At 48.6% G+C, this 12,104-nt stretch overlaps 1 protein-coding gene across 1 annotated transcript; it reads right to left on the bottom strand.

The window, feature by feature from the left end:
* Positions 1-8,466: 8,466 nt before the first annotated feature.
* LOC116190475 lies at positions 8,467-10,473 on the bottom strand. The gene has a single exon (XM_031520164.1). The coding sequence runs from the start codon at positions 10,471-10,473 to the stop codon at positions 8,467-8,469; it is 2,007 nt and encodes a 668-aa protein (XP_031376024.1).
* Between the last annotated feature and the right edge of the window lie 1,631 nt (positions 10,474-12,104).

Raw genomic sequence — 12,104 nt, 5'->3', positions numbered from 1 at the left:
TGGAGATAGCCGAGAGGTCTCATGGCCCGAATGGGATTCCACGAGGTTTCCCCGTCTCGTTTCGAATCATTTCTCGCATGCTTAAACGACAAACATGATAAATGACAGGATTAAACGAAAGTCGGTATTGCCATGACTTGACTAACGCATTCGAACATGCAAACATGCACAAACAAGTTATTTAAGGAATCGATAAAACAATACCGACTTCATGCACGTAAGAAAACACGAGAAAACTCGGGAATCAAGCTTGGATCGGGCTAAGAAGGCCGATCTTAACCCGAGGAAAGCAAGCCAAGCCTCGGTCACCTCTTCTTGAGGCAAACGCGAGAGCTCTTTTGCTTATTTCGGGTCGGGAAGGTCTTCCGAGGGTCGATCCAAACGTTTCCCGACATGCTAACATGTTATATGATGATGAACATGCATAACATAACAAGAAAGTGTATAAAAATTAAGTCTTGTAAGTCAAACATGCATAAAACGCCATATTACTCCATAGCCATGCAAATAATGTAAAAAGCCCTAACTCCTCTAAGTCAAGAGTGATTTACCTAGCCTCGGGATACGAGGAAAGAGTCGGGGAAGTGTTCGAGAGTCGAGTGACTCGGTTTGAACGCTTGGAAGAGTGCTCGGTGCAAGGGCATGCACGTTCGGGGAGCTAGGTGCACGGGGCGTGCGGCTGGAGGGCACGGGAGGCGCGGGGGCCCGCGGGGCGCTCGGCTGGAGGGCACGGGAGGCGCGCGGTGCCCGCGGGGCGCTCTTCTGGAGGGCACGGGAGGCACGGGGTGGCGCAGTTGGCGTGCGCGCGGGCGCGTGGTGGTGCGCGACGTGCGCGCTGTGCGATCGGCTGTGCGCCCTCAGGGCAGGCACGCAGGGCGCTGCGTGTCCCAGTCGTGGACGCGGGTGCGCTGGCTAGCGCACGGCTGGCACTATTGACCCGAGAGTGACGATTCTTCACCCGAAATGCTCTAAATGACCTGAAACAATAATTTAAAGACTTCAAATGGAAAAACCAACTTCACCAATGAACTCCATGGGTCCAAAATGAGTGGGATTTGAAGTTTGAGAATTTTTGAGCTTAAGTCGGGATGATGAACATCGGCTTCCGACTTAAGAACTCAAGGCTCTCTTTGGATCTTTTCGGTTCTCTTTTCTTTTCCTTCTAAGTGCTGAAGTTTTCTGGTTCTTGAGTGTTCTTGGCTATGGAGTTTGAGAGGATTTCTTGAAGGAGAAAGGTTGGAGAGAGTGTGTAAGAGGAGAAGTCCTTATCTTAATCACTTTTGGGCCATTTTAGGCAAAGCTAATGACACAATTAGCAAAAGCAAGTGCTCTTAACCCCCATGCTTAGCAAATTTCGGTTTGATTAAGAAAATATCAAGCCTCATCCTCTTCCATTGCATTAATGAAGAAGAGATTGGAGCATTGATGAGCATTGATGAAGATGGAGTGTTGTCTTCAAATTGTAGGCTTGATATTTTCCTAAGAGGATGCAAGTTGCATGGAGAAGATGACAAGGAGATGAGGATGAATGTGGACCATGCAATCTTGATGAAGAAGAGCCAAGAAGCTTTGATGAGCATTGATGAAAGCTTGAGTGTTGTCTTGGAAGACTTAGAGATATTTTCATGCAAGTGTGCAAGAGAAGCTTGGGGTGGATGGCTTGGCAAGGGAAAAGTTGCCCTTGGGCAATTCGTGGGTCCCATGGCCGAAGAGGAGAAACCGGGAAAAAGCTCGAGTCTCAATTGATTGCGTATTCGAAACTCGTGGTTCGAATTGAACATCGAATTATCGATATACTCGAGGAAACGGATTTAATGAGTCCGAGATTGACATTTTCCGTGAGGAATTGCCAAATGTCTGTATGAGGCTCGGAAGCCGGTTTTGCTCCTTTTATGCATTCAGAGCGAGGTTACCCACTTCTGACAGCATATCTTGTATCTGCATCCCACGTCGATCATTTTGACATAAATTGTCAAATTATGTGGGCATTTGTCCCTTAAGCCGGTAAATGAAAATATGGAGCCGGAGATGTCCTAGGAGGCCGAAACTGGATTTCTCAGATTGCTTTCTGAGTTTTCTTGGGTGATTCGGAGATCACTGTGATCTCTGTTTGCCGAGATTGGGCCGCTAAGGATATGAAAAGTGCATATGAGACCCTTAAAGCATTGCTCGAGGGGTCTAGATGAGTTGTGTGATTCATTCTGACGATTCCACATTGAGCCTTGAGAAGGCTAGCATTGTGTAAGGTAAGCATCTGGCGTCAAGTTTCCCCAAAGAGAACTTCCGGATATGGATCTTCACTAAAAATGGCCTTTTGTGCTCCTCGGAGGTTACTCGGGAAACCATGAAGGGTTTTGCTGTCTGTTTTGCCCAATTGCGAATGTCCGCTGGAGTTTTCAGGGCAATGTAGTGTGAACTTCGTTTGCCGTAATTCCATCAGACCAATCTCCGGTTATACTCTTCTGAAGAGGGGTATGCCCGTTTTGTCGTTCGGAAGTCATTCAGGGTGTTTGTATGGCTTCCAAAAGACAATCTGAAGCTCTGCACGTGTTCTGTATGATTGTGGGGCATGGCCGCATCTGATATTTGGAATTAACTTTTCTCCGAGAAACCGGCATTTTTGGACTTCCACTGAAAAGTTGTCTGTATACAGAAAGTTGTTCTGTATAGAGCAGATGATTTGCAAAATGCCTTTGGGGACACTTTTCATCTGTTTGGCATTGGAGTGGATTTTTGAAGTCTAATATTGGTTGTCTTCCGATGGTCGAGCGAACTATCGGAAAATAGAACTGTCCATGTGAAATACTGGAAATGCCGGTTTTGGACATTGTTGAGCTCTCTAGTCACTTTGTTGCCCTTTGGTGACCCCTGGAGTCCTTCTGTCATGTGTACATGTCATCTGCTTGATTTTGCCGACTTGAGGATGAATAGTGATTTCCTGCTCTGTTGAGCCGTTTTTCTGTATTCTGCTCAAGTCATGGTCTGGACCATTGCTGATATCGTTGTTTGAGTTGGTGAGCCAAAATGGGGTGCTGACAGCTTGCCCCTCTTTGGTTGGATGCTCGGATAGAGGATTAGGCCAAAGATTTGAAGAAGAATCCCATTTTGGTCACCGACAATTACCATGGCACGTCCAATGGCCATTTCCTCTCCTCGTGTTTGAATTGTGTTGGGACGAATGAAGTTGAAGCTTGGAGTCATGCAAGGCGTAGGTGAAAGGATGACAGTCGAGATGATCTCGGCTGTCCAAGTAGTAGTCTGATAGACAGGCAATGCCAAGATGATCTCGAACATACCGGATGTGAAAGGTCAACAGTCGGGATGATCCCAGCTGTCAAAGTAGTAGGCTGATAAACAAGAAATGCCAAGATGATCTTGAACATGCCGAATGTGAAAGGACGACAGCCGGGATGATCTGGCTGTAGACAAGCAATACCGAGATGATCTCGGATATGCCAAATGCGAAAGGTCAACAGACGGGATCATCCTAGCTATAGACAACAATACCGCGATGATCTCGGATATGCCAAATGCGAAAGGTCAACAGACGGGATGATCTCGGCTGTAGACAAGCAATACCGAGATGATCTCGGATATGCCAAATGGGAAAGGTCAACAGACGGGATGATCGCAGCTATAGACAAGCAATACCGAGATGATCTCGGATATGCCAAACGCGAAAGGTGAACAGACGGGATGATCCCGGCTGTAGACAAGCAATACCGAGATGATCTCAAATATGCCAAATGCGAAAGATCAACAGACGGGATGATCCCGGCTGTAGACAAGCAATACCGAGATGATCTCGGATATGCCAAATGCGAAAGGTGAACAGACGGGATGATCTCGGCTGTAGACAAGCAATACCGAGATGATCTCGGATATGCCAAATGCGAAAGATCAACAGACGGGATGATCCCGACTGTAGACAAGCAATACCGAGATGATCTCGGATATGCCAAATGGGAAAGGTGAACAGACGGGATGATCCCGACTGTAGACAAGCAATACCGAGATGATCTCGGATATGCCAAATGGGAAAGGTGAACAGACAGGATGATCCCGGCTGTAGACAAGCAATACCGAGATGATCTCGGATATGCCAAATGGGAAAGGTGAACAGACGGGATGATCCCGGCTGTAGACAAGCAATACCGAGATGATCTCGGATATGCCAAATGCGAAAGGTGAACAGACGGGATGATCCCGGCTGTAGACAAGCAATACCGAGATGATCTCGGATATGCCAAATGCGAAAGGTCAACAGACGGGATGATCCCGGCTGTAGACAAGCAATACCGAGATGATCTCGGATATGCCAAATGCGAAAGGTGAACAGACGAGATGATCCCGGCTGTAGACAAGCAATACTGAGATGATCTCGGATATGCCAAATGCGAAAGATCAACAGACGGGATGATCCCGGCTGTAGACAAGCAATATCGAGATGATCTCGGATATGCCAAATGCGAAAGGTGAGCAGACGGAATGATCCCGGCTGTAGACAAGCAATACCGAGATGATCTCGGATATGCCAAATGCGAAAGATCAACAGACGGGATGATCCCGGCTGTAGACAAGCAATACCGAGATGATCTCGGATATGCCAAATGCGAAAGATCAACAGACGGGATGATCCCGGCTGTAGACAAGCAATCCCGAGATGATCTCGGATATGCCAAATGCGAAAGATCAACAGACGGGATGATCCCGGCTGTAGACAAGCAATCCCGAGATGATCTCGGATATGCCAAATGCGAAAGGTGAACAGACGGGATGATCCCGGCTGTAGACAAGCAATACAGAGATGATCTCGGATATGCCAAATGCGAAAGATCAACAGACGGGATGATCCCGGCTGTAGACAAGCAATACCGAGATGATCTCGGATATGCCAAATGCGAAAGATCAATAGACGGGATGATCCCTGCTGTAGACAAGCAATCCCGAGATGATCTCGGATATGCCAAATGCGAAAGATCAACAGACGGGATGATCCCGGCTGTAGACAAGCAATCCCGAGATGATCTCGGATATGCCAAATGCGAAAGGTGAACAGACGGGATGATCCCGGCTGTAGACAAGCAATACAGAGATGATCTCGGATATGCCAAATGCGAAAGATCAACAGACGGGATGATCCCGGCTGTAGACAAGCAATACCGAGATGATCTCGGATATGCCAAATGCGAAAGATCAACAGACGGGATGATCCCTGCTGTAGACAAGCAATACCCAAATGATCTCGGATATGCCAAATGCGAAAGCTCAATAGACGGGATGATCCCGGCTGTAGACAAGCAATACCCAGATGATCTCGGATATGCCAAATGCGAAAGGTGAACAGACAGGATGATCCCGGCTGTAGACAAGCAATACCGAGATGATCTCGGATATGCCAAATGCGAAAGGTTAACAGACGGGATGATCCCGACTATAGACAAGCAATACCGAGATGATCTCGGATATGCCAGATGCATATTTGCATAAAGGTAAAGTGGGGATGATCCCCGTGTGCGCAGGAAGCGCTGGATGACCTTAGTTGTTTCTGAATGTGGATGTAAGGCAGCAGTGCTGAGGATTAGACTGACTCTCGGAACTGCGACTCGCCTTGTCGCATGGGAGAGTGAGAACCGCGAGTGGTTCACCCGCAAAGGCAGGCACAACTCTTTGTTAGTCGTTATATTGGCGCATGCCGAATGTCAGTGGGGAAGAGGTTGACCAGAGAATGCTGATCTACCGAGGATTGGCTTCATGACGTGCAACTCGAGCTCTGGAGATGAGCGCCTACGTATCCCATGGAATTGGGAATCAGAGTCCGCCGTAGTTCTTGCGGTTTGTACCTGTAGCTTTAGCATTACTAGTAAATCATGTGAGAAATACTAACATAAGATAGGCACAGGTAAACGCTAAGAAGAGCATCGTTGCGACGCGCAGATCTTCAGTTTCGGGTCGCTTGAGCAACCCGTGAAGAATTTTGCTTTAGCAGTGCAGATGGATCCCGTTCTGGGAGGCCTAGATGCAAGGCCTCTAGGGGCTCCCGTTAGCTATGTATTGTGCATATCAAGACATCCCCTACAATGCCCTAGCAACTCTATCGGTTGTTTGACGCGCCCGTCGGTTTTGAACCCTTCTCAATAGGGTACCGTAGGGCGGCTGCATTTGCAACTCGTTTGGGGATTTCTGTTTAGATTTGGTCAGACTCGGTCTAACCATTTCCAAAGCATTATGACTAGACTCTTGGAGAGGAATGTCTGGGATTTTGGCTCTGTGATAGCCTGTTGAAGGGTGGCTGTGACCCATTTGGAGTTACGCAAAGACAAAGAGAAAAGAGAAAGCTTGAGAAGCACGTTGCCCCAAGCTAAAAGGATACACGGGTTCACGCTTGCAGTGAGATGTACCCCCCTCTTTTATGTCATGTTGTTGTGTAGGCTATCCCAAACTGCTTTGATGGCATGCTCGGTTTGCCCACTGTGCTTGAGGAGGAATCCGCGCTGGACGGTTGATTGGTATTGGAGAGCCGATCGGGGATCGTATTGGAATTGATAAACTGGCCACTTCCCTTGAGGATCCGTTGTCTGCACGATGTGTGAGAGACTAGGGGGCAATTTTATCTATCTCTTGTTTTGCTCTCCTTTTGCTACGGTCACCCACCTCAGGGCCGCACCTCTCAACCTAAAGGGGAAGAGCTCTCCTTTTGCCACGACCGCCCCAAAGGGTTTCCGGTCGTGCCTCTCTTTTACCCTAGCTTTTGCCTAGGCCGCCCCAAAAGGGGTTTTCGACCTAGCGGGCTCGATTCTTTTATCTCTCAAGTTTGCAAGAGCAAAGGGTTCGAAGGATTCAACCTCCGAGTGCATTGTTTTCTGTCTTCGTCGAGGAGTTGTGTCTGCTGCTCCCCTTTTGTTGGGATTTGTTGATTTCTCTGGATTAGCGGCGCCGGTGCTTTAAATCTCAGCGGTACCTCGTTTTGTCCATTGGCAGGTTTTTCCCACGTCTTTTCTCTTTCTCTTCATTGGCGGGTTTTTCCCGCTTCTTTTTGCTCTATTTTTTTTTCTTGCAGTTGGGGTTTGTTTTGTGCCCCATGTCTTTGTTTGAAACTCCTCGACTTTGCATCGCCGAGGCCGCTTTGGTGTGCTTCGCCTCGTGGAGACTTGTTGCATGTTACTAGCCCTATTTTGTGAGGGCCGGCTTTCTTGGAAGTTTGACTCTCGTGCACTCAGAAGTCGAACTCCGTGTCATTTGCCCTTGCAAGCATTGCATGTGAATTTCCCCTGTTGACTAGAAAGAAAATGTAGAATTGTCCCGTGAATAGGGAACCGAGGTTGCCCCGGTGCGAATGCTGTACGGGGATGCCCCAGTCTTCATTTGTTGAAATGGCCCGTGGCAGGCGTCTGGTGCGATGTCTTTGATTATCACTTGTTGTTCTTTACATCGCGTGCCTTTTGGAGGTGCACGCCTTTGAAGCCGCTGGATGTTCGAGGAAGACGGCTGCATAAATGCTGAGTGATTCGCTCGATTATCCTCGTCTTCGGCTTCATAGGGGGTACCTCATCGTCGGACACCTCCTCGTCAAAGTATGAGGAAAGAGTCCGAGACAAGTTCTCAGGGAAGCGTGAACTCGCGCATCGCTCTTCGCCTGTGGTCAATGTGCCCCTGTGAAGGATGACAAAGAAGACAATGCATTAGGCGATTATGCGGGGTGATATGTGGTAAGAAATATGTGGTGATCCCATGGGAAAATCCCTTTTGTCCCACACGCGACCCATGGGGTGTCGTGTGTGGATGACATTTGTTTCCGAGAATCTAGTCATCACCACTCTGGAGTGGTTAGACCGCGACTGAGGTCACATAAGCATATTTTCCCTAATTGCGAGTAGGCCTGCGCAGCCGTCCTAGGGAAGGCTCAAGGAGCCGGGTCCCATGAGGACAGGTGAGTCGAACAGGTCCAACAGAACTAATAGGGCGTCTTCGAGACTGTCCTAATGCTCCATTGAAGGATTTGTTCATATCGGGAGCCCATTTGTGGGAATGCATTTGAATGAAAGCAACAGAGAGTTTAAAGGAAACTGCGCGTGTTGTTCCAGTGCTTAGTTGGCGGCGACGGCAAAGGACAGGTGAGATCCATTCTTTGATCGGAGGCATGACCGTGCTGGTATCTCATGCGATCGAGAGTTGGGTCATGCTCTGTTTGTGGAGCTGTCACTTCTGGTCTTTTCAGTTGAAGGATTAGACTTGCTCCTCGGAGTATCGCTTGGATGAAGTTGAATCCAAGTCGATTTTGGATTTCAGACAAGCAATATGAGTAAGGGATTTTATTAAAGTCAGTGCTATAACAAAAAGATCCCTCTTCCGCTGTGTGGCTTATAGTTTCGCCGACAAGCGGGGAACAGTATATACACATGTAGCCTCGTGGGGAGGCCATCTACTCTTCCTTGGTTTCATCTTTTCCAAGAAGATAGGCCTCGATCATGTTGACAGTCGGGCTGAGCTGGAGCCGTGGTCAGGGAGAGGATTGATCTGAACATTTGGTGGCTTCACCTCGTTGAACGAGAGCAACTTCTTATCGATCAGTGCCTGCAGCTTGCCCCTGAGGGTGTAACAATTATCGGTCGTGTGTCCTGGAGGACCCATGTGGTATTCACAACAAAGGTTCTGGTTCAGATTTGCAGGATTGAAATTCTCGTTGGGGGCTTCCGGGTTGATCTTTCCGGCAGCAAGAAGTTGACGGAATATGTTTGACTGAGGAACAGGAAGAGGTAGATACTGAGGTCGAGGCCTGACCTGGCCCCTGTTACCCTGCTGGGTTAGCGGTGTTGGGGCTCCCTGGGCCGGGTGAGGAATTCTCGAAGCCGGTGGGCTGCTTGATTGCACTTGAAAGGCCGAGGTATATTGTTGCCCAAAAGACTGCGGGGCTTGAAGAGGTGCGTAGGCAGGAGGAGCCGAGTAGTAAATCGGTTGAGCTGGGTATTGTTGCTGTGGAGCAGGATGGTACGGTAGTGGAAATGACGGAGCGACATTAACTGCATATTGCTGATGGCTGGGGTGCCCCGGGTTCACCACGCTAACATTAGCATCTTTGCCTTTCCTGTTGTGGGAGGAAGCAGCAGTGACGGCTGTCTTCTTGGAGGATTCACCCTCTCCCTTTCTGACCGAATGGTCAATCCTTCCCAGTTTAATCCCAAGGCTAACCTTCTTGCCAGCCTTTATCATTGCGTTGAAAGATGACATGTGTCCCAAGAGGTGCGAGTAGTATTCACCCTTGAGGGTCCCATGAAATATCTGGATCTGTTTCGCTTCGTCAATCGGAGGACGGTGCTTGGCCGCCTCAACACGCCATTGAGTAGCATAGTCCACAAAGGCTTGCTCCTCTTGCATTTCCATGACGCTTAACTCGAGATAGGACGGAGCTATGCCAGTATTGTAGCCATACTGGGTCACAAACTTCTTAGTGAGTTCATCCCAAGTGGGAATGTCCGCTGCTTTGAGAGAGGTGAACCAACTGAGTGCTGCTCCTTTCAAACTTTCCTGAAAAGTTTGAATCATAAACTGTTCATATCCCCAGTACGGCATCATGCGGTTTCGATAGCCTTGCAGATGTGGCTTTGGGTCTGTGGTCCCGTCATACTTGTCGAAGTCGGGAATCTTGATCTTTGGAGGTAGCCTCATGTTTGGAAAGAGATTCAGGTCCAAGTAACTCGTGTCATAACGAGAGTCACTTTCCTGGAGAGCCTTCATCATCTCTTCCATTCGTTTCATTCGGCGCTCCTGTTCTATCTCCGCAGTAGGGATAATATATGTCGGTGGAGCTTCAGGGGCAGCCACAGCTTGTGTATCTGGGTTATGGTAAGGAATGTTTAGGATCGATGGAGTTCGGTGAGGAAGGCTTATTTGGGGTTGTGGAGCTGGGAAAGGAAATGGCTCAGCGATGGGAGCAGGAGCATGTGTGCTTGTGGCTGATACTAACATCGGAGGAAGCGCAAGCATAGCTGGATCAATTATCGATATCGTCATTGGCGGAGGAGGGAAAGTCACCGAAAGTGTTACCGGAAGAGGAGCAACAGACGGACAGACCTCCGGTGCGTGTGTCAACGGTGGAACAGTCGCCGGGAAGTGTGTCGGCGCTGGAATAGGCACAACATCATTTTCTGGGGCAAGGGTTGGTGGGACCCAAGGAGACGGATCAACCATTGACCCATACGCAGGAGGCGGGATGGAACTTGAAGAGGCACGGTTTGGTCCGCTGAGCAAAGCCATAAGTTCAATGATGTTGGAGGTCATCTGATTAACTGTGCCTTCGAGCACTGCGATGCGTATAGCTTCATTGGAAGATGGTAAAACTGGAGGCACCGGAGTCGATGGCATGTACATGGATGGCGGGGCATATGGTGGAGCATGTGTAGCAGGCAATTGGGACCTCACTGTAGTTGGTGGGGTAACTTCTCCTGAAGGGACTGGTGGATCAATTTCTTCCATCCTTAGTCGATGCCGGGTGGGATAGCGGTGTGATGCCGCCAGTTGTGGTTACCTAGTTCATAAGTGTGTAAGTATGGGTGCAAGAAAAAGGTATACTAAATTCAACATGCAAGACAGTAATTAAATGAATGAAATGCATGAATTTCAAAGAAACACTAATGTCATTGCTTGGTCCGATTCAAATTCCTCGATTTACGAAGATGAATCGTTTGATTTTAAAAAGGAATCTAAACATTGAATCGACAATCCATCGCGCTCGGCAGCCGAGTGAGCGTCACGTAGGACCGAACGGGCGAAGACGCTGCTGGCAACTAGCCCAAGGGATGTGAGACCTTTTGCGCATTTGCCCACGTCCAGTCCAGCGTAGCATTCAAACACGCTATCTCTCTGTCTAGGCTCTCGATAGCTGTCCTTGGGAATGTCTGATCGATGGGGTGATCACTGAAAAGTGACAAGCTGCTGATAATGTTGCGGATGTATGCTTGGTCCGTCAGTCAAAGCATTCCTTCTTATGATTGATCTGCTGGTCCAGCGGCACGATGCAGTCGAGCCTAGACAAAGAGCCGGACGGACCATCCTTACCTAAATGGAAGAGACTATCGGTTCAACGTTTAAAATCGAACCAATGCAATGTCCTAATTTGTTTTGAAAACATGCATGCAGTGCAGAAAACTAAAGTATATTTGTATCTATTGCAATGTACATCGCTCATTGTAGAAAAACAACAAAAGGCCCGCCTAAGAGAAAACTAGGGGCCGACTCAAAGACTGGACTTTGGGTCGGTAGGCAGCATGAGGTTTGTTTTGGTCCAGCATGACGATCTCTGTTTATGCATGGCTTCAGTGTTCTACTGGGAAAACCACTAACTAGGGATGGGGGCTCCCGATTCAAAGGTGTCAATTCCTTGAAATCGGGCGAGATTCTTTTCAAGGCCTAAGCGACAGTCGAACCGCGTGCCGTACCCCTACTTCGAACCTCTGTCTAACCTAGATTCCTAGATTACCGCTCGTGGGATTTCAACCGTGGTACCTAAATCCACTAGAATGATGCAATGCGAGTGCGGAAAAGTAAATGTGCAAGAAAAGTAAATGTACGGAAAGCGATAAATAAACATGCAAGCAAGCAAACGGATCGAGCCTGAACCCACTAAGTATGTCCCTAGTGGAGTAGCCAAGCTGTATGGACCCGAATGTGGACTCTCGTCGGGGCCCGCATGCGCACTTTTGGATCGCGCGGCTTGGGAGTGTCCACCTTCCCGTGGGGACAAGTGACGGACACGCGTGAGAGAATGAGTCGCCACTTATCATTTTACGACCCGAAGGTCGAGGGCGGATAAGTTACCCGGGTCTAGGGGTATGGAACACCTAGTTTGTTGTTAAGGCATTGGTCTGTGCGGAACCGGAAAATTCGAGTTCGGGGGTTCATGTTACGTGCGGGCCTATATCCCGCACGCCCTTTCGGTACTCTGGTTTGCTAGGCTTGCATGTTTTATGATTTACCGCATGAATTAAACTGCACTCGGTTCGCACATTTTGACACCGTAACTTCGATGAATTAAACGATGTCGGTGGAGAAGCCGAGAGAGAAGTAAACCCGTGTGTCGGGGAATTGGTTCACAATCTTGCGTTACA

This window comes from Punica granatum, unplaced genomic scaffold, assembly GCF_007655135.1.
Source record: "Punica granatum isolate Tunisia-2019 unplaced genomic scaffold, ASM765513v2 Contig00470, whole genome shotgun sequence".
Classification (NCBI taxonomy): Eukaryota; Viridiplantae; Streptophyta; class Magnoliopsida; order Myrtales; family Lythraceae; genus Punica; species Punica granatum.
The sequence above is the reverse complement of the archived record's forward strand: the minus strand, read 5'-3'. Positions and strand labels throughout refer to the sequence as shown.

What these genes read in the sequence shown, in the direction of transcription:
- LOC116190475 (XM_031520164.1), bottom strand. Translation starts at nt 10,473, where the DNA reads ATGGAAGAAATTGATCCACCAGTCCCTTCAGGAGAAGTTACCCCACCA.